Source organism: Nanorana parkeri, unplaced genomic scaffold (genome assembly GCF_000935625.1).
Source record: "Nanorana parkeri isolate BGI_ZX_2015 unplaced genomic scaffold, ASM93562v1 scaffold143, whole genome shotgun sequence".
In the NCBI taxonomy this organism is placed as follows: Eukaryota; Metazoa; Chordata; class Amphibia; order Anura; family Dicroglossidae; genus Nanorana; species Nanorana parkeri.
In genome coordinates this window covers 397,920-421,166 of record NW_017306411.1, presented here as the reverse complement: position 1 = coordinate 421,166, position 23,247 = coordinate 397,920, and the positions used below count along the sequence as shown (strand labels likewise).

Sequence of the window (23,247 nt, the reverse complement as noted above, 5' to 3'; positions counted from 1 at the left end):
GTGACTGTTAATTCGATGACTTATAAAATCATTGTGACCATCTTTTTAAAAATGCTATGGTTTTATACATAGCATGCTGTAATGTTATTTATGTTCAATCAGTATTTGTTAAATGTTCAAAAAATATTACTTAATCTTCCCAAAATCAGGCAGTCAAACTATGACCAACCACCAAGGCCTCCAAGTGCCTGCATGCTAGCAAAGAAAGGAGTTACATGTTACCTTCAATGTAAAGTGGTTCAACCACATCATGATTAATAAGTTCAAAATTCTCGTGACCGATCCAGTGCTCCACATTTCTTTTACGGCCGGTGAAAAAGTTGTCGACGACAGTGACTTCATGGCCATCCATCATTAACTTGTCTGTAAGATGTGACCCTACAAATCCTGCACCTCCTGTTATCTGCAAAGATAATACTGGATTAAAAAAAATCACACAACCTACCCAGACATCAGTTCCTGCATAGAGAATCTGAGGATTATAGAATATGTACATTTTTTTAAAACACACTCTCCTGCTGGTGTTGCAAGAAACAAATGTGTGACAATGCAACACGCTGTACTGTACACAGACATTTCTATCTAGTCGCACTTACCAGAATTCTCTTTCTATCCTTTTCTGACAAGAATTTCACAGGAGGGTATTTTTGTGTGAAGCTGTAATAAAAAAAAAGAAAAAAATGCTTTGTGTTCTGTAAAGACAACAAAGTGGTAAAAGGAGTTTTCCACATTCATGAATTCAGAGAAAAAGAAAAGGCAGCTGCAGTTCGACAGTTAAAAACACAAACCTTATAATTCATTAATTGTATCACAGTTTTTAAAAGCAAAACTTGTGGGAACAAACAGACAGCAAACAGCTAATTGTTCCAGTGGGGGCAATCAAGAACCGAAGGAGGATCAGAATCGCCATCAGGTTTTCAATTCTGTCTGTGACTCCACCTGGCCAATTTCCCCTCACCTTATATCATTGTGATACCAGCACAAGAAATTAGGGGAATACTGGTCAGCCAACATATATATAGTAATAAAACATTACACAGGTCCAAACCTTTACCCCAGCCTAGAACAAAAGTGCATCTGCTGCTCTCTCTAACCCTAATTGAGACAAATGGAACTCTGGGGGCAGGAGGGGAATTTATAAAAACGGGAGCAGTCAGAATATGGAGCAGTTTCCCAAAGTAACCGATAAGCTTCAATGTTCAGCTTGTTCAGTTAAGCTGAAGATAGAAGCTGATTGGTTGCCATGCAAAGCTGCTTCAAATTTTGCCTGCTTCAGTCTTAGTAAATTCCCTCTCCGTGTATTTTGTCAGCACTGGATGGACATTGGGCCACAATTTTCTACATAAACTTAAAGGACCTTCTATTGCTCTATATTCATGCCAGCAAAATAGTTCAAACTAAAACTCCAGACAAATTTGTTTGGCATATACGTACACTTTTGTTCTATTGGGGATATCCTAAAGAATGGAGACATCCTAAAGAAGGGAGACATTCCAACGAACAAGGTCTGCAGTGTGGAATAACCACCATGAAAACTGGAGGCAAGATTGCTCCATGTTCCCATTCACATAGCATAGCATAGCGTAAAAATTGTGGCTTACATTTATAAATCACTCTTTGCGGAAAACTCCAGAACTGAAAAATCCTACTATAGCTGGTTATACAATTTTCTCAGCTTTTGGGCTGAACAAAAATAGAAAATGTAACAGATTTCTCCATCCACAACAAACATCTTGAATGGAGGAATCTACTACTGTGGCTATTATATTTTGACAGTTGGCCCTGCTGGCTGTCAAAATACCTGAACAGTGATTGCAGCCGATTGGATGCAGGCTCAGTTCAGCTGACTATTTTCCACCTGGCTCTTTCGACTTCTCAATGGAAGGATATCAGCTGGGTGTCAGCAGACAGGGCCATCCACTGGGTAAATTTCAGCTGGATCAGCCAAAATGAGCTCAGTGTAAATCCAGCAACTGTATTTGCCTTAATTAACCCTGTCTGTACTGTGCCAACATATAACGTATTATGGGGAGTTTCTGAAATTTGTTCTTAAAAGCAGACTGATCTTCCCATTTTGACAGCCACGTATAGAAAAATACAGGTATTATATCTTAAAGTGTTTGAAGAAACGGATCAGGATAAACATAAAACATTGGCTCCTACTGTTAGAAGAATAATCAAAATGAATTGTTGTTGTAGTCATGACAATAGGATTCTTCAGAACATTCTCTCCATATAGTTATTTCTTCAGTCACTTTGAAAAATTAGGCACCCTTTGTTCCAAAGAACACTAAGTCCATGGAGTAAACAACGATAAAACCATACAATAGACTGTATACATACATGTGACACAACAGAGGCAAGTGAGACATATGCAGCTCAAAGCTTGCCAAATGCTTTATTACAATTGCAGGCAGACTGCCAAATGGCAGAAATATGCAACAATCAAGACGGCACACACAATGCTGCTGAGAAAAACAAAACTTACCAGAAAAGACTTTCTTAGTGGTAGAACACAGCTTACTGGTGTCCCAACAGTACAGTCTGCGGTCTCACTGCTAGGACAGCAGATGAAGCAGACCACCGAAAGAGTCCAACATTGTGCTAAGCCAGGAAAATATAACTTATATCCTTATTACTTCAGTATCTGAAATATTGTTTTTCTTTGTGGATAAACTATCTTAGGACGTGATGTTGGATGGAGGTGAAGTGGGAGAAGCCACTAACCACACCATACACCAGAAAGTATTCTCTGTTACAGAAGAGTAGTCACATCCTTTTCCCCACTCATAGAGAACAACATCTAGGAACAAGTGTGGAGTTGTTAAAAAGGAGAACTTCCACCGACGTGTGACAATGAAACTGTCACACGTCGGCTCAATAGATCGGGAAGTGAGCAAACACATACCGTTGCTCGCTCACTTCTCGATCCTGTCCCTGCAGAGAGCCGTGACTGTCACTCACCGCTCCCTGCAGGGATTTCCCCTCTCCCCTGTCCGATCCTCCGGCGCTGACTGGCGGAACGGATGGGGGAGGGAGCGGGTACAGCTGGCTCTGCCTCTAGATAGGCAGATCCAGCTGTCACTCACGTAGCTGGGTGGATCCAGACAGTATTGTCGGGATCCGTCCCGGTGTCTCAGTATACCGCGAGATGTAGCTTGCGGAATACTGAGCTTTGGGTGACGGGAGGATGCTAGTTTGTGTCCTCCTGTTACCCGGAGAACTATGGGGAAACTCATGGACACCGTAGTTCTCCTTTAAGCAATTATCCACAGGAGGGTCACCAATCCAACCGCTATCTACACCAGCCCTTCTCAATCAGGGTGCTGTGGCACACTGTGGTGCCTTCTGGCTACCTCAGGGGTGCCTGGAAGTAATCACATCGTCATGTCTCCAATAAGAAGAGTGCTTCTGATGTGAAGGGAGGAGGGCTCATGATGTGAAAACTCTAATGTGAAGAGGGGCTCCTAGTGTGAGAAGGGTTCCTAATAAGGAGGGCTTTTGATGTAAAGAGGAACTCTGATGTGAAGCAGAATGTGAACCCCACATTTTTCCCCCCAGCATTTGTGCTTTGAGTTCCCCCTTAAAAACCATACCTGGCCCTTTATAAGGGTCTGTTATGGATTTTGGAGGTACCACAGATCATTTTTTGTTATATTTACGTTTTTTTAATGTTAGACTAGGGAGTCCCGAGATTTTGCACACTCTTAAAGGGTGCAGTGACCGAAAAAAAAAAAAGGTTGAGAAACAATGATCTACACAACAACTTTCCTCCACCACCAATACTAACTCTTCCATGTCTGGGTAAATGTTGAAGTCAGTCAGTAGTCATTAGTGCTCATTTGCCAGCAGGGCAGTTTGTACTTCACTCTGTCATTTACTCGAACACACAGACAATTAATCATGATCTATTCTCTGTCCATGCATTGACAATGCTTTTTCTCCCCTTCACTGATCCTCGCACAGGCCCTGCAAACTTTCCTTCAGCTGGGACTGAAAGGTTATACAGGCAAAGCAGAGATTCTTAAAACGTATATATGCTGACCAGGCAGTGGTACTAGTGCCCCGTACACTACAGAAAACAGCAGTCACAAGTTACTACACAGACTGCCTAGAAATACCAAACACAAATGGTTGTATCGTTGTATCATAATTGTCAGGTCTCCTTTATTCCTAGTCACAGAATTTAGAGATCTGTCACTGGATTTGTTCGACCCTAGAAATGCCTCAAATCAACTTGCAATAATGTTACATTCAACGTTTACCATCAGTTAATATCATAATTCATCCTAAAAAGACACAATAATGCCCGCTGTATGGTGTGAACGGGCCCTAAAGGTTATATTATTCAATGGTACAATTTAATACACAGAATAACATGCTTGAACATAACACTAACTGCATGCAAATAATAGTGCCACATACACCAATTTGTAAATGCAGGCATTGAAGGTCTGCAACACAAGATGCATAAATCTTACACTGAGTTGGTAGTTTTATATTGAAAGGAAATAGTCAGTCCATCCATAAAAAAAAAAAGACTCAAAAAGGGAAAAGTGGTGCCACAATTAGGCACAAATTACTTGTTTGATCTTCTAGGTTACTGTTAAAATATCCATCTGTGTATAACTGGTGCGACAATGGCCATGCCTCTACCTTGTCCAGTACGCAAGAACGGTTTTACAATACGACTATCTACTAATGAACAGAAGTAAATCCGTAGCAAAATGCTACGTCTGCCTTAATTAACATCTTGCCGTCCGCAGTAAAAAAACGGACGGACGGCACTGCTACATCTGCGGGTTGCCGTCTCCAGACGGCAATTTTTTTCTGCTCGCGCGCGCCCCCTAGAGGGCACGCACGGGCAGAAAAGACCCGACCGTTGCACACACCCGTTACCGGGTGTTTCACATATAGGCGATCAGCGGGTCCATAGCCCGCCGATCGCCTATATGTGCTCGTTCGCGGCACCCCCCCCACCAGGGTTGTTATCCCCCTATATAATAGCAATACCAATAAGTGCAAAAAAAATAAATATAAATAAAAAAAAATAAAAGTAACACATAAAAAAGTAAAATAAAATAAAAGTCACATATAAAAAAAGGGGAAAAAACCCCCCCAAAATGTTTAACTCCCCCACCCCCACGTTTACGCGCCTATAAACGTAAATACGCGTCCGGTGCCCCAGCGCGCAAAAATTACAATTGCGCTACACATGTTACATATCGCCGCGAACGTCGCAGTGAGAGCAATCATTTTAGGGCCATCAATCACTGATAACACTAAACTGATGAGCGGTAACAGCTTTTAAAGCGTCGCCTATGGCCAATTTTGGGTATTATCGTTTTTTGAGGTTTCGCGCGCGCACGCAATTTTAAGGCTTGACATGTTTAGTGTCTTTTTACCCGACGTGACCCCATCTTTTATATTTTACCAAAAAATTGGGTAATAATAAATGTTTTATCATTTAATATAGGGGAAACTGTTTTTTTTTTTAAATTTCGGTAATTTTTCCTTAATATAGTAAAAAAATAAAACCCCCAGTGGTGAATAAATACCACCAAAAGAAAGCTCTATCTGTCCCCAAAAAAGGGTATAAAATTCATTTCAGTACAGCGCTGCATGACGGAATAAATGTCAGTCAAAGTACCGCAGCGCTGAATACTGAAAAATGGCCTGGATGGGAAGGGGGTTTAACACCGCGGATGTCAACTGGTTAAATGTAGAACGCTTGGAGTGCTTTATGGGTTTATAAAGGTGATTTATATTATAAGATCAATGGATTATCTGTGTATTGGCGACACTCACCTTTGCACTTCTACTGGTGTGCATTTACTAAATGTCTATGATGTCCTAATTTACAAAAGCAGTGGGCATCAGGATGTATCTAAACCTAAGAACAAAAATGTATTTTGTACCTTATGATTCCTTATATGTGGTGGCTGCATTAGTTTTACTTTTTCAGGGGTTTTATATTTTGCCTGGTATTCTTGTCAAAAACACCACTGTGTTTCCTAGGGTAATAATGTTTACTCGCTGTACTATACTGGGGACCAGCATCGTCACCCAAGGAAAGAATTACAGAATACCTCATCATCACTGATAACCCTGCCCAGAGAGGAACTGGGCAGGGTTAATAACATTGCTTAAGGGTTCACTGCAGCATTGTCTGCTTACTACAAAAAGTGGCATTTCTAGCAGCATCAACAATTTCTTAACTTACTGGACAGATATAACAGAACAGTTTCAATGGTATACTCAACAGACCCAAAAGAAAAACTTAAGTTCATTGTTATTGTTTTAAAGCTTATGTAAACCCTATTTGAAGATTTTCTTACATGTCCCAATGTCTCCTAGGCACACCGTCTCTAGTTTACCCAGGATCTTAAGAGAAAGCCTATGGAACTCCTGAAGGTGAAGAGGCACCCACACAAATCCTTGCCCAGTATGAGCGCATTAATACAGCAGCAGCAAAGGGGTTCCAATCTTTCTTCTCCACAGGGGCCGTGAGTTGGCTACGCCCACTGCTAATCTATGATATTAGCACCATATACTAAAAAGATAAAATTTCAATCATCTACTCACAGTTAATACTTTGCTATTACAAGGATAAATCTGTTCTACATGACAAAACTTACCTTTTTTCTAAATCTCTTATCTTTTCTCTTAAAGGTGCAATCACCTGTACAAGAAAAAGAATACCATTATTTTACTGAGTGTAGTCTGTTTGCCTTGAGTAACAGTCATTACAATATGCAGTTACAGTCCAACAGGACCAATACAACAAATTACTCATAAACCGACCTTCAGACTTTGAATGATTCCTGCACAACCATACAACAATCTGACTGTGTATGGAGTTTAAAAGATTGCTAGAGATACCCACAAAAAATCCTTAGCATCTTATAAAGTTACTGGCAATTCATTCATGGTGGAGAAATAAGCCGACTACATGTCAGACTCTGTAGAGGAACGCACCCAACATGCAGTGTACAGTATATGTGCATGCCAGGGGAAAACAGGATCTTCTCAAGGGTTAAATTGTCTACTGTGGAACCATCAAAAATCTTTGTGTATTGATAGTTTAAATACAAAGTCATGCGTGTAAATATCTGTATATGGTGTCTGAGATAGAAGCTTTCATTTCCTGACTCTTGGGACTGCATCTTAAAAGGAGAACTATGGGGTCAGGGCTTTCCCCATAGTTCTCCCAAGGGTAATGGGAGGACACAAACTAGCGTCCTCCCATCACCCAAAGCTCAGTATACTGAGACGCCGCAGCTCAAACGGATCCCGACAATTGTGTCTGGATCCGCCCAGCTGCGTGAGTGACAGCTGGCCCTGCCTATCTAGAGGCAGAGCCAGCTGTACCCGCCCCCCCCCCCGTCCGTTCTGTCAGTCAGAGCTGGCGGATCGGAGCGGGGAGGGGGGAATCCAGCCCCTCCCCTGTCACGGCTCTCTGCAGTGACAGGATCGAGAAGTGAGCAAGCGCCGGTATGTGTTTGCTCACTTCCCGATCTACTGAGCCGACCTGTGACAGTTTCATTGTCACAGGTCGGCTAGAACTATGAGGTGAGTGAAAAAATCACTCACCTCATAGTTCTCCTTTAAACTGACGATACAAGGTTAGAATTCTTACAGTGGATGGCCCTTTGGCTCGACATAAAGTTGATTATTGAAGTGGCCTCAAAGGAGCCGCAGATCTGCAGCGAAACAAAAAAGAAGGACTGCCGTCACTTTCGATGTATTATCACTGCAGCAGGTGCCAGCTGTCAGAATACAACAGTGAAAGTGTCATCAATTTACCGTGGCTGGAGAAATTTGTTAGATTTTTTTTTTTAATACACCAACAAAAACTGTTGGTGTATGGCCAGCTTTAGCTTAAGGGCAGAGATAAATCTCACATGGATAAAGACCAGATTTAGTTTTAATGTCCAGGAATAAAATACAGCCTGGAAATCTATGAATGGTAGCTTCCACTTAAAGCAGAACTCTGGGGAAAATTTTCTCTCTAGGCTCAAAAATAACAAAAAGTTACACTCATCTGATCCTTGCAGCCAGCCGTCACAGTGCTCCCTCTGATTATATGTCCCTCGGCGTCCTCATGTCCTATACACAGTGTACAGAACGTGATGATTCACGGACCTTAGAACGCTGTAGCGAAGGGAAAAAGCAAGGTGGAATGGACCAGTATAAATGCAGTCTAGCTACGAGGATCTGGTGAGTATAACTTTATTTTTGAACCTAGACAAAAATGAGCACTTAGACCTTGCAGTGTGGGGGCAGCCCTACTGCAAGGCTTAAGAATTGTTTTTCCACCGGAGTTTTGCTTTAAAGAATTTTACTTTTATTTCCTTTGCAGCAGATATCACTTTACCCATCAAACAGAAATGTGATTCAAATGTATAACATTTCCAGACACTAACTTTTATTGCATTTGCTTCCTTGCTTTCTTTTTGATGGAACGCTAACTGCTACAGTAAATGAACAGAAAAACTGACTTTGTAACATGGTGGTCTATTCACAAAACCGACTGATGTAATACACAGCTGAAAAATAAACACATAAAGAACATAGGTTTTCATTAAGCAGTCATTGTACTTTGCTAAATAGCTGTGCATTGTCACATGAGGCAGTGCGCTCTCCAAAAGTTATAGCGGAGCTGTTGTGCATTACATAATGCAATGTTAGAACAGAGAGCAGGCAAGCACAGGAGCAAAATGCAGAACAAAAGTATGGAGCCCATGTTTTATTATAGCACAAATTAGCAGAGCTGATAAAGCGCTGGCATGTAACATTTTTTAAATACGTGCAATAGTGATAGGGAAGATAATGTTAGTGGAATTTCCAGAAAAACCCAAGGATGATAATGTTATCAAGTTGGATAAAGGTCAAGATCTTTTGTCTTTTGTCATTAGTCTGTGTCTACGCAGTCTGAACAATTCAGTTTATCCTTGGAATACTAGGGTATTCATGCCAGACAAGTTTAACTACAGATCCTAAACTTCATTTCTAGGAATACCTTCAGGAGCGCAGCAATACATTCAGGCACTATTCTGAAGATATCTTCCACAAGTTTACATTTAACTACAACTGGTACACTTTCCCACTTTTTTAAAAAAGTAAACCTCTTTTAAAAGGAGTCTCTAAAACTCTAGTGCATGTGCAAAGGGCACAGCTAAAACATGAAACTCTGCCACTGCATATTTCTGTGATTTCTTGTGGAAATGTATCAGCTCATCGCAACACAAAAATATCACAAAGTACAATAGACAAGATATGACCTATGTTCACCTATTAATATACACAAGTGAGGTATTTGGAGGTAACTGCTGCCAAGAAATACATAAAAAAAAAAAAATTTGGGCAAGGTGAGGAAGGGTTGGAACCCATGCCAACTGTTTAAAAGGAGGAGATCTGTGAGGCGAGTGATTTCCACTCATCCTCATAGTTAGAGCCGACCTGTGACAGCTTCTTTGTCGCAGATCGGCTCTATCGATCGGGAAGTGAGCAGAAACATGCTGCCGATCCGCTCATTCCTCCCCCCAGCGCTGAAAGCAGGCACGGACAGGGGAGGGGGGCACAGCCTCTAGATAGGCAGAGCCAGCCGTCACTCACGCAGCTGGGTGGATCTTGACAGTAATGTCGAGATACGTCTCGGCTGCAGCGATCACAGTATACTGAGCTAGTATATGTCCCGTGTCCCTAAAGAGAACTATGGGGAAAAAAACACATACCCCATAGTTCTCTTTTAATGCGCCTGTGCACTAATTTAGGAGGAGTTTTCCACTGGCTATTTTCCAACTGTCAGGCAGAAGAGAAGTAAGGGAACATACAATGGAGTCAGGGACAGGAATTATAATAATAAAGAAATCTCTCCTGGATTTTATTAGGGTCCATGTTCCCATAAGTGAGATTTCCCCTCGTTTCCTGTCTAAGTGATGGGTGAACAAGGCGGGAAGAGGGGTGGGGGGGTGAAGAAGGGCTTCAAGACTAAAATTATGTTCCAAGATAACGGATGTGAAAAACAAAAACTGATAAACAAACCTCTTCTATTTTCATTTCCATTTTCTGTTCTCCGTTTTCCTGGAGTGACCTGCTGAGAGAGTAAGAATGCCAATATGAAGAGATGAACATGGGTACATAAAATAACCCAATTCTCACAGTGATTTTAACATTTTATATTTGCTCTCATGTCCATCAGACAGCTCTTGTACATCAGACAATTCCCAACTAGATTCAAGTGACACTAAACTCAGGAGTTAAATCTTAAAATGCATTTAAGTATCCTATTAACAAAAATGTATCTCATTTGTGCATCACTGAGCTATAGACCCTCAAATCAGCTCTGAATTGGTGCTGACACTGTCCTTCCTTCTGGAGGGTGGCTACTTTTATTCCCCATGGTCCCTGTGTGTTGTAAAGTAGTCACCGCTCCAAGCTCACTCCCGTGATGGACTACAATCTCGCATTTTACAACACACACAAGGACCATGGTGAACAAAAGTAGTCACCCTCCAGAAAGAAGGACAGTGTCCGCACCAATTCAGAGATGATTTGAGGATCTACAGCCAAGTGATGCATCATTGTTAATAGTTACGGCATTTGAAAGCACTTTTAAGATTTAACTCCTGAGTTTAGTGTCACTTTAATTCCTTGGCATATTTGCTGCCTTACATCCCTAGGACGCCTTCCCTTCTGTTCTTATATTTCTTTCCTGTTTCCTTGTTGCTGTATTGAGGTTATTGTTGCTTATTGAATATCTCTTCTTTGAGCCTCGTTAAATGTATATGGCTCATGGTACACAAGGCCTTTTCGGTTACTATCTCTGTATTGGTACACTTTTTTTTTTTTTTTTTATTTAAATGTACCTTGTCTTTTTTTTATTTTTATAATGTTGTACTCTTTGTACCTTGTGAAATCTAATAAAATACTGAACAGAAAAAAAAGATCACAGCTATAAATGAACATAGAGATTAAAGGTAAATTACCAAATCAAAATATTATAAAATTCTTACCTCATGTTGACAAAGTTTCCCCAAACAGCTGAAAACAAACAAAAAAAACACATTAAACCCTAATGTCCCAAATGCTGTGCAGAGTTATAATATGGGGCAATAAATTCCTGAGAACAGGATCTGCAACTATAAACACACTGACATTACACGCTACTGATCCCAGCCTTCCTTTCTGATTTATGTTTCCGAAGTCATTGCTCAGAACCAAGTAGGTGGAATCTTCCACGGACATTTTAAAGATCGCTTTCTAAAAAGAGAAAGTTACATTTTAAAGCAACTTTAATATAAAATATTATACTTCTGCACCAAGACACTCCGAACCAAACTGGTTGGCTTTAATGACCCCTTTCCCTTAGGCCTTGTTCACAGCAAGCGCGTTCCAGGAGCAGAGAAGTTACAGACCGGAGCAAAACTGCGTCCAATGTATTCCAATGGTATTTGTAGCTCCAGTTCACATCGCAGCATTCCGTTCCAGAGCAGGTAAAAAAACTGCAGCAGGCCCCATTTTACCTGCTCTGGAACACATGCAAACGCATCAAAAACGCATGTAAACGCCCTGGGAGCGCTCTGAAAGCCCATTTTAAACTAAAAAACAAAAATTGTTGTTTTTTTTTTTAAAACCAAAAACGGCTTGGAACGCATCAAAAAAGCTGTAAAAAACGCGGCACAACCCACTGCACTGCATGTGCAGAAACTCATGCAGATCTGCTCTGCATTTGGTGTGAACAAGGCCTTAGCGTATACTCCTCTTTCATTCGCTCCTGGCAATTCAATTAGCAAAGAAGTAAGGTCATAAAGACCGAGACAGACTAATTTGCAGTCAAGGTCAGTATGGGTTTGTTGTATTTTGGCCTTTGAGAATCTACTTTCCAAATACTGAACTGCCAGCAGACACAAATACAAGGCACCCAGGAGGTGTCTGCATGTACAAAGCTTCCGGAGTACTACAGGTTAAAAGCGTAAAGTATATACCCCACAGAAAATGATCACTGTGCCAGCTGTGGGTAAGCTAGGCAGTTGGCACGGTGGAGATATTTGCTTGTTGTTACAAATTAGCTAGGGTGCTGTGCGCTACGGTGACTTACAGTGCGGTCTCATGCGCTGCAGAAAAATTTAGTATTTCTGCATTATCCAGCACCATACGACACTGAACATCACACCCGCATTGCATTGCTTTCCATGTGCCCTACATTTTTCCGGTTTAGAAAAACGCAGGTCACCGCATTGGTGTGAACGAGCCCTGCCACATGTAGCATTGCATACACATAGTAGCACTACTCTTAATTTGCATGCCGAGTAGCTTTTAGTATACAACAGTGGTAGCCAACCTTGGCACTCCAGCTTTTGTGAAACTACAAGTCCCATGAGGCATTGCAAGACAACCACAGGGATGACTCCCAGAGCCATGATAAGATTTGTAGTTTTACCACAACTGGAGTGCGGAGGCTATCTCATCACGTTTGCAAGAAGCATGTGCCCTTGCACTGGGCTGAAGTACATCATCATGGGATTCAAGTCCCCAGCTATCCAAGAAGGCAGCGACTAGGCACAGGTATATCACACACGCCTCTGGGAAATGCATTGGATGCTGAAGATCCTGCTGGCAGGTTTTCTCTTCAAGGAGAGTGTAGATTGGCAGCAAGGGCACCTGGAGAGGTAGGTATTAAAACTCTTCTTTCACAGGAAGCATTTAAAAAATGTTTTTTTGGGCGTTGACAGAGTCCCTTTAAAGAGCCAATGACTGATTGTTTACATGGTTTAACTTTATCCGAGTTATAAATAATCCGCAAGGAGCTCCTCACATGTGGGAATTGGCTCTCCTGCCCTACAAACAAGTTCTCAGATTACCTACCAAAGGGCAGGATGGAAACATGTGACCCCCAGCAGCTAGGCTGTATCCCAAAAAGCAGTAATGCAAGTACAGCAAAAAGGAGCATTGGTCTACACTACAACTACAAGTCTATAATCAACCTTTAGAGTCAATGGCATAAAGAGAAAAAGTACTGATCTTTCCTATTCCTGAACCAGATAGAATGCTAAGCTTTTCCTGGTCTTTCTTGAAAATGCAAGTTGCCTGGCTGTCATGCTGCCCCACGGGCTTACTTTTTGAGTCTGATCCAGAACAAGTACGTAGAAACGGAGTTCTGACCTATGTTGCTGCATGTTTGTGCTAGGCCAAGGATTCAATGTACTAAAGCCTAAGGGACTGCATGACAGTCAAGCAACTAGCATTTTTACATTTAAGTCAAGGACAGCCTAATTCTCTCCCCACAGGTCTCATAATAAAGGATTTTTATAGCGCCAACAGTTTGCGCAGTGCGTTACAAAATGGAGACAGCACAGTTAGTCACTGTTCGCACCTGGGCGTTTTGACGCTGAAAGCTTAAGCGTCAAAGCACGCAACACAAGAATTCTTATTCATTCCTATGGCCCCTGTTCACACCTGAGAGTTTAGCAGCAAGCTGTAAAAAAGCTGAACGCTGGAAAAGGTGCATTAGCTTCTTTCAGGCAGATTTAGCACGTTTGTGCTCCTTAGAATTCAATGGCAAACGTGCCAAAAATGCGTGTGTGGGGTTTTTGCGCATTCCTGCGTGTTTTTCACGCGTTTTTGTGCAAAAGAATGCACGTTTTTAAGGCGCATATACATTGTGGAAGACCACCTGCAAAGCACACTGGGAAGCAAAATGGCTGATTGATGTCTGCAAAACTTTGACTCTGGAGGCATTTATAAAGCTAATCCAGGCACAACCCTGCCTGTATGACCTGCGCAACCCCCTTTATATAAACAGAGGAAGGAGGAGGCGAATTGCTTGCCAGATTTGGCCAGAATGGGAATCTTTCCCTCCATCCCTGAAGGACAGCGCAGGTGAAACATGTGCATGTGATGCATCCAAAGTTTGTTGTGATACTGTTGTAGCTTATGTTTCTGCTTGCTTGTGTGGCTATTGTAGGTCTGTGCAGCTGCAGATCTCCATGTGTTGGGGAACTACAAATCCCAGTATGCAGCTACCTCTGGGTGTCATGCCTTTTCTTTTCTGGGTGCACAGACTTTTATATGCATCACAGGACTTGTAGTTCCACAGCTGCTGAAAGGCTGATGGTGTTAACCCCTTGGCTAATGTGTAGGAGTTTATGTCATGGGCAGGACTTCTTTCCATTGGACAACACTCAATACACCCATCTGCAGAAACACGTCCAAAACGCGCATCTATTTAGGGGAAAACGCGCAAAAACGCTTGAAAAGCATGTAAAACCGCGCAGAAATGCTGACGCCTAGGTGTGAATGGGGACTTGCAATACAGTTTCTGTATGGGAGGTTTAGGAGGGCCCTGCTCATGAGCACTTACAATCTAGTAGGAGGGGCAATCTAGTAGGAGGGGCAAGTGATACAAAAAGGTAATAATTGTGTGGGATGAGATAATGGAAGAAGTGAAAGGACAGTTATTTGGCGGTAGGACAGCCTTCCATGAAGAGTGTATTTTTCAATGATCACCTAAAGGGGGGACAGAGTAGGAGATAAGCGGAGAGATGAATACATTAGCGGACAATAAATACATGTACAGCAGAGGCGTGCAGTTCCTTAAAATGCTTCACAGGTCGATCATCATTCCTTGCTAAAAAAACAGAATTATGTGATGGAAAAAAAATAAAACTGCTTGAATGTTGTGCTTTTGGGAAGGCTCAAGCAGATGTATACAATATTTTATTTCAGACGGATAGACCTTTCTTTTGGTGGTAAAGGAAAACTAGGATGTGAGTGATTTTCAGTCAACCTCATAGCTCGAGCCGACCTGTGACAAAGAAACTGTCACACGTCAGCTCTATAGATCCGGAAGTGAGCAAACGCATAATGTCACTCGCTCACTTTCCGATCATCTCCCTGACCCGGCTTGCTCTTAGACCGATTCCTGGAGTCTCTCTACCCCTCCTCTGCAGCAGTCTAATGTCAGTTATATTATCACGTACAATATACTCTGTATAGACACAAAGACTTTGAGGTACATTCTAATGCTGCAGTGTAGAAGGAGAACGACTTCAAAGACCAGAGAAGCAGGGAGCTGGCTCAGCGGTTCGAGCGAGTACAACTTTTTTTTGCGCACCTCGACAAAGACAAGCAGTTAACCCTTGCAGTGTGGGGACAGCCTCACTGCAAAGATTAAGACTTTTGCCTGAAATTCTTCTATTAGGCCTCATTCACACGAGAAAAGGCCAGCACTTATTATTATTATTACATAGTATTTATATAGCGCCAACAGTTTGCGCAGCGCTTTACAATATAAAGAAGACATTACAATTACAATACAATTCAAGACAAGATGGTAAGGAGGGCCCTGCCCCTGAGGGCTTACAATCTAAAAGAGGAGGGGGAAATGATACATGAGGAGGTAGCTGTGGCAATGAATTATGTGAGAATGTGAAGGTTCAGTGGTTAGGTTGCGGTGGGATAGGCTTCCCTGAAGAGATGAGTCTTTAGGGAACGCCTAAAGGCAGTCAAGGTGGGAGATAGACGAACAGGTTGGGGTAAAGAGTTCCAGAGGATGGGAGAGACTCTAGAGAAGTCCTGGAGGCGAGTATGGGAAGAGTGGACAAGGGAGCTGGAAAGCAGGATGTCAATGGATGAGTGGAGGGGACGGTTAGGGTGATACTTTGAGACAAGGTCTGAGATATATCCGGGGGCGGAGTTGTGGATGGCTTTATAGGTTAGGCTGGCACTTAGGCTGGGTTCACACCTAGGCGTATTGAATATGCGCGTTTGTCACGCGTTTTGCGTCACGCGTTTTGCGGTAAAAAAAAACGCGCGACAAACACCTGTTTCCGAGGGCTACTTGGCTGTATCCCATTGGAAACGCGAGACCAAAACGCCCCAAAGAAGTACATGTACTTCTTTGGGCGTAGGCCGTTTTGTATCGCGTTCGGACGGGCGGAAATACGGCAAGGTGTGAACCAGACCCATTGAATACAATGGGATTTAGATGTTTGAGCGTTTTGTAGAGCGTTCGTCGAGCGTTGAACGCGCTACAAAACGTTCAGGTGTGAACCAGGCCTTTCAGCTCTGTGCCGCGTTCACGGCCGTATCGGAAAGCTCCCAGGAAGGACAGGTGCTGTGTGCGATTAGTACACAGCCCCTAACCTTCTCTATGGAACTACGCGGCCATACGCCGCCCTATGCTCACCCTCCCTGCACGTCAGTGGTGGTGTCCATACTCGTACGCTAGCAGGATGTATCCTGTCTGCGTCCGAGCCGGGACACCCGCACCAGTACGGACCTGCACTTGGGGTGAACATAGGGCGGCGTATGGCCGCATACTCCCATAGAGAAAGACAGGGGCTGCGTACTAAAATCACACACAGCACCTGTCCTTCCCGGGACCTGCCCGATACGGCCCTGCACAGAGCTGTACGTGCCGGCCTTTTCTCGTGTGAATGAGGCCTTAATGTCTTCCCTGCAGTTTAGCTTTAATAAATAGACACTCAAAATTCTAAATAGGCGACTCATTAAAAACCATCCAATCAGTCTAATAATTCAGAGTTAAACTAAGATGAGGGCCCCAAAATTATTCTACTTTTTTTTTTTTTCTTACAAAACTACTTTTTTTATTTAAAGACAGACAATGATCAATTGAAGCCATCACTTAGTTGTTTGGCTCCTTAAAATCATAATGGTAACAGAAATCACCCAAATGGCCCTGATCAAAAGTTTACATACCCAGGAATGTTTGGCCTTGTTACAGACAAACAAGGTGGCACACACGGGCTAAAAGGGCAATTAAAAGGTTAATTTCCTACACCTGTGACTTTTTAAATTGCAATTAGTGTCTGTGTATAAATAGTCAATGGAGGGAATTTATCAAAACTGGAGCAGATTTCCATTTTAACCAATCAGCTTCTCTCATTTTCAAATCTCAACTGAGCAAACTAAGGAGATGCTGATTGGTTGCCATGGGCACCTGCTCCAGATTCCGTCTGCTCCAGTTTAATACATTTCCCCAATGAGTTTGTTAGCTCTCTGCTGGATGCACTGAGCAGACTACATACTGAGCCATTGGGAGCTGTATAATAAAGTAATGGGACTTTTTATAAAGATGGAAAAGGATATAAAAATATATCCAAAGCCTTGAAAATGTCAGTCAGTACCGTTCTGGGATCTCTTGCTTTCAAGCCAAGCTCAGGTAGACCAAGAAAGATTGGAGCCACAACTGCCAGAAGAATCGTTCTGGATGCCAAGAAAAAAAAACTCACAGGTAACCTCAGGAGAAATACAGGCTGCTCTGAAAAAATTTGGTCGTTTCAAGAAGCACAATACGACCAAAAATGAGCTGCATAACCATAAGTGCCATGTGTGGAGAGGGGTCAACAAGGCCTATAGCGACAAGAATACCATCCCCACTGTGAAGCATGGTGGTGGGCTCACTGATGTTTTGGGGGTGTGTGAGCTCTAAAGGCACGGGGAATCTTGTGAAAACTGATGGCAAGAGGAGTGCAGCATGTTATCAGAAAATACTGCAGACAATTTGCATTCTTCTACACGAAAGCTGCGCGTGGGACGCTATTGGACTTTCCAGCACGACAATGACCCTAAACAATGACAATGACCCTAGGCACAAGGCCAAGTTGACCCTCCAGTGGTTGCAGCAGAAAAAAAAAAGTGAAGGTCCTTGTTAGCCACCAAATTCTTTCTATGAGCCTCTCTAGGCAAAATATAGAGTAGGAAATGGTTAAAACCCTAGTGATTTTTTTTTTTTCTGTCTGAGTCCAGTTATGGAGATCTCCCTTCACTTTTTGTCTTCTCTTACGTAGTTGTCACTATATTGCGTACCTATATCGGTTATACGATTTTTTTTTTTTCAGACACACAAACACAGTTTTACACATTTACAAACATCAGGTTTCTAAGAGGGGGGTCTGTTTTGCTCAAATAAGTGCCATTGTTAACTTAAACTTAACAGAGCTAGTTTCTCATAATGGGATACATGGGTGTGGCTGCACTTCCATTGTTTGGGTGAGTTTTGTGTAAACATCACACCCAAAGCTTGTTAACTATAGCTTGACCTTTTGTCATAACTGACCATAGATGGCATCCATGGTACTGTGTTGCCAGCCAGAGAGATACACCCATCATAGAATTTGATGTAGAAAATCAGTTGTAAGAGTGATGTCCATAGGTGTGATGGCTCTAAAACCAAACTAAAAACTTGAAAGAAGGTTCTTAAAAGGGTATGTTACCCTAAAAATGCATTTATTTAATATGTGTGTGTGTTCATCTGTTTATATCTGCCTAAAAGTAATCCATTACATTTTCATTCAATCCATTCACTACGATTACCTGGTTGACCCTGCCTTTCCTCTTTCTTCCTTGTTCTAAACTGACAACACAAAGCACAGATGCTGATCCATGCTTGGGTGGTCAGTTTGCATCCCTGCGCTTGCTGTTAGAACAGCGGTTCTCAACCTGTGGGTTGCGACCCCGTCGGGGTTGAATGACGATTTGCCAGGGGTCGCCCTGGAGTCTCCCGCTATTAGATAACGGCGCCCGGGAGAGAAACAGTTTCTCCCAGAAAAGGTTTACGAGCAGAGTAAACCTTTCCCTGTGATAGTTTTTTTTTTCTCCTGACATCGGGGGCCGCCGGCGGACTTAGGTCAGAAAAAAAAAAAAACACCATAGGAATGCATAGCTAGATTCCCATTGGCTATTTCACTTAGCCAATAGCAGCAGAGGGCGGGTGAAATAGCCAGTTTGCCATTGGCTATTGCAAAGTGAAATAGCCAATAGAAATCTAGCTATGCATTGCTATGGTGTTTTTTTTTTTTAATTATTATTCTGACGGCATACGGCCGTCAGAAAAGCAATGGTGGTGTCCTGTACTTTCTAACAGTTAGAAAATACAGGACACCACCATGCCAATGCACAGTGTGCATATTCCATAGTCTGTATACCCTCCATGGCCTGCCTTGATTGAAAGCAGCTCCCTACCAGATCCTCTCTGTTAAACTGCAACTGCCTGGAATGCAGCATAAACAGACAGGAAACCTATTTGCTTGTCTGTGAGTGATGTAATAAGCTGCCTCCCCCCTGGAAACGATCGTGTGCCTTTTGGTCTTTCTTGCATAATGATTATACGGCACAATGCAGAATACCAGCAGGTATAGAGGAATACAAACACATGCCAGCAATAGTACAACATTATACTATACTATTATGTATACAATGTATTATTGCTGGGATCTGATGTATTCCTCTATAGATGGCGTTATTCTGCATTGCGCTGTATATAAATGTATTATTGATGGGATTTGTAGTCCTCTATAGCTGGTGGTATTCTCCATTGCGCTGTATAATATGTGTGCGGTGGGCGTGAAATTTGAATTTTAGCCGACGCATCGACGATGGAAAATGTTGACAACGTTTTCCATCGTCGATTTTAATCGATTTGATCGAATAGTTGTTGCAGTTCTAGTATCAGTAATTGTGTCATGTGACAGTATTTCTAAAACAATACAGACTAATGATTTCAAGACAGTGGTGGAGCGCCAGAGCCCGGTCCCAGCTGCAGTCCTGGTAGTTCTTGTGAAAATGCCGAGTATCGGCACTGGTATCTGTGCATCCCTAGTTACTCTATATCAGGGGTAGCAAACCTCGGGGCCCTCCAGCTGTGGTGAAACTACAAATCCCATGATGCATCTCTCTTCGGGAGCCATGGCTGTGAGAATCTTGCAATGCCTCATGGGATTTGTAGTTCCACCACAGCTGGAGGGCCGGAGGTTTGCTACCCCTGCTCTATATAAATTGAACTTCATTATCATGTCTCTATATACGAGGGTCAATCAAAAAGTAATGCCTCCATTGTAAGAATACATTACTTAGGGAACTATTTAAAAACAGTTTACAGGGCCCTTCTCCCTGTGAATATTGGCTTTGTGCAAATAATGGCAAAAAACATTCTAATGTATTTTCTTTTCAGGTCAAATGTAGTGTGATATAATACAGCCTTATGGCCACTCAATGAATCTCATTGTGGCCATAAGGATGTGTTACATCCCAATAGATAAGACGTGAGAAGATCATATACTAGGAACATATGTTTTTGCCATTATTTGCACAAAACAAACATTCACAGATAATGTATGCGAGTGCCCTTAGAATAGTTAATAAAAAGGCCCCTTGAAGTAAACCTTCACACTCCCCACACATGTAAACAAATGTCATAACCTGCCCCTTTAGCTGTTTATAAATGCACTTGATTCCTTAAAGGAGAACTAAGGGGTCAGTGTTTTTCCCCATAGTTCTCCTTGGGGTAACGGGAGGACACAAACTAGCGTCCTCCCGTTACCCTAAGCTCAGTATACCGCGAGCTGCAGCAGAGTGACAGCTGGCTCTGCCTATCTAGAGGCAGAGCCAGCTGTACCCGCCCCCGTCCGTTCCGCCAGTCAGCGCCGGAGGATCGGAGCGGGGAGGGGGGAATCAAGTCCCTCCCCTGTCATGGCAGAGAGCCGTGACAGGATCGAGAAGTGAGCGAACGCCGGTATGTGTTCGCTCACTTCCCGATCTACTGAGCCGACCTGAGACAGTCTCATTGTCACAGGTCGGCTAGAACTATGAGGTGAGTGGAAATCACTCATCTCATAGTTCTCCTTTAAGACAGTAAGTCCAAGCAGTCTACCCAGCACTGCTATTAATATGCAACGTTTGACTTTTTCCCAAGGGTCAGTAGATAAGCGTTAAAGATTGTGTCAATGACATCAGTTTGACAGATCATTCAGACCTCATTGACAGATACATTTGACCTCCAGTTGAGCTCCTTCTGACCCGCATCAGACAGGTTTGTATTCCAATAGACTTGTATGCAACTTCAAAACCTACTTGAAGTGAACATAAGCCCATTGACACAGACGCTTAGGACTTCATTTATAAAACTTCCGCCTGGCTATATAGAAATTCCTATACTCATCATCATCATTTAGGAGTGCTAGAGCCATGCAAACGACACCTGCCTGGCTATAAGCCACAGAGTACTACGGTAGCAGCCCTAGATGGCGCTTGTAAGTATAGGAATTTCTGTATAGCCGGAAGGAAGTTTTGTAAATGAAGCATGTGCATGCACTTTTTCAAATCGTACTGCACTGGAATGGAGGACACTCCTGTATCTTTAGTTGCGGTGCGGTCAATCGCACTGCGGGTGGGGGGGCGTGTCTGCGGTGTTATTGACGTGAATGGCACTGAAACGCCCCATCCCGCACCAGAACACGGCCTGGCTTCATTATACGATCCAGTGCGTTGCAGGCACAAAACTGCACCGGGACGCACTGGATAAGGTGTGACTGGGGCCTAAATCAATAATTTAGAGAGAGACTGATATCTTTGTTCTAGCTTTTGCCACCTAATAAAGTGTTTATATAGCCCAAACTTTTTTGTTTTATGTTTGGATAAAAGTGGGGAAGGATAAGAATACCTTTTTTATTGCAGTCTGTATCCCCCCCCCACCCGAGGAGGATTACCTTCTCTTCTCTGTTGGTCCTGGTGACCAATGAAAGTGATGGGAAATCCAAAAACAACCAGCTGTCCCCAGAACAAGAGGTGAGGGTAAATCTTCAAACGGGGACACCCGTTCTAGTGACAACCAAGAGTTAAATTCCCCGCAATTGGTATAAATGTCCCCTTTATTTCCTGTTAGATGTCTGGGACAGGAAGTAAAGGGATATCTCCCCCTAAGACAGCAAACAAACTGATGCAGGTTTATCCCCTCCAAAAAAGGTCTGGGCTATACACTGAGTGGCCAGATTATTATGACCACCTGACGTTTATAGGCAAATTAGCTATAATTTGGCGCTGAAGTTGCTAGAGGGCCAGACCATTATAAATAGGGAAGCAGGTTGTTTACCACGACAGTAGAAGTGTTTTTTTTCTGAAGATATGGGTAAACAACGCAATTTAACAGCCTTTGAACGTGGGATGATTGTTGGCGCTCGGAGCCATGGAGCGAGTATCAGCAAAACAGCAGAATTCGTTAAATGTTCAAGAGCATCTGTTGTTAAAGTGTTTAAAGACTGGACTGTCAGCCAAAAATCTGGGTCTGGACGTGCGAATTGTGGTCCTCAGCGACTAGTCAAAGTTAGGGCAGAACGGAGAGTGGCAAGACTGGTACAAGACAACAGAAGGGCAACAGTGCATCAAATTACTGCAGATCTTAAATCAGTGATCCTCTTAAATGATCTCTGAACGCACTGTTCGCCGTACACTGCATCGCATGGGATATGGAAGCCGAAGGCCTGTTCAAACACCTTTGCTGTCTGCAGTTAACAAGATAAAATGTCTCCAATTTGCACAGCAACACAAGGATTGGACAGTCGAGCATTGGAAAAAAAGTCATGTGGTCCGATGAATCACATTTCCAGTTGCATCATGCAGATGGCAGAGTGAGAATTTGGTGGAAACAGCATGAAAGCATGCACCCCACATGCATGAGTACAACCCTTCAAGCTGGTGGGGGCAGTGTTATGGTTTGGGGCATGTTTTCCTGGCATGATTTGGGCCCTTTAATTCGTGTGGAACAACGTCTGAATAGCACAACATACCAAAGTATCGTTGCTGATCAAGTTCATCCTATCATGTTGATGGCGTATCCCAATGGAGATGGCTTCTTCCAACAAGACAATGCGCCATGCCACGGTGCTCGTATTGTGCAGGAGTGGTTTCAAGAACATGAGGGAGACTTTACCTTGCTTAGGTGGCCCCCACAATCACCAGATCTCAATCCAATTGAGCATTTGTGGGACGAAGTTGAAAGAGCCATCAGGCAGCTGGTCCCACAACCATCAAATCTCACAGAACTGGACAGTGCTATTCATCAGGCATGGTGTCAGATTACTCGCATCACCTTTCAACATCTCGTGGAGTCAATGCCAAGAAGAATCGCCGCAGTATTGAAGGCAAAAGGTGGCCCAACGAAGTACTGATGGGGTGGTCATAATAAATCTGGCCACTCAGTGTACATACACTTTACAGAAGAACTCCAGGATTTTTATTTTTTTTTATTTTCCCTTGCAGTGGGTCTACTCCCAGCACTGCAAGGGTTAAGTGCTCATTTGTGTCTAGGTGCTAAACTAAAGGTGCCCATACACTGCTCGATTCTCGTACGAGAATCGGGCGAAATCTCGCGTTTGTACGAGAATCGAGCAGTGTGAACTAAGACGTGCGACCGTTTCTACTGTACGGTCGCACGTCTTTTGTCGA

At 42.9% G+C, this 23,247-nt stretch overlaps 1 protein-coding gene across 2 annotated transcripts in view; it reads right to left on the bottom strand.

Annotated features, from left to right (window-relative positions):
* The window catches only part of UXS1 (UDP-glucuronate decarboxylase 1), a 56,883-nt gene that overhangs the window by 31,188 nt on the left and 2,448 nt on the right, over nucleotides 1-23,247 (bottom strand). The window contains exons 2-6 of one of the 2 annotated variants that reach the window (XM_018554145.1): nucleotides 11,019-11,046; nucleotides 10,048-10,096; nucleotides 6,639-6,682; nucleotides 597-657; nucleotides 223-403 (exon numbers count right to left, since the gene is read on the bottom strand). In XM_018554145.1, coding sequence (XP_018409647.1) covers nucleotides 223-403; nucleotides 597-657; nucleotides 6,639-6,682; nucleotides 10,048-10,096; nucleotides 11,019-11,046 — 363 coding nt within the window. Of the gene's footprint in view, nucleotides 1-222; nucleotides 404-596; nucleotides 658-6,638; nucleotides 6,683-10,047; nucleotides 10,100-11,018; nucleotides 11,047-23,247 lie in introns of both variants that reach the window. The other variant, XM_018554144.1, reaches the window with a different exon arrangement.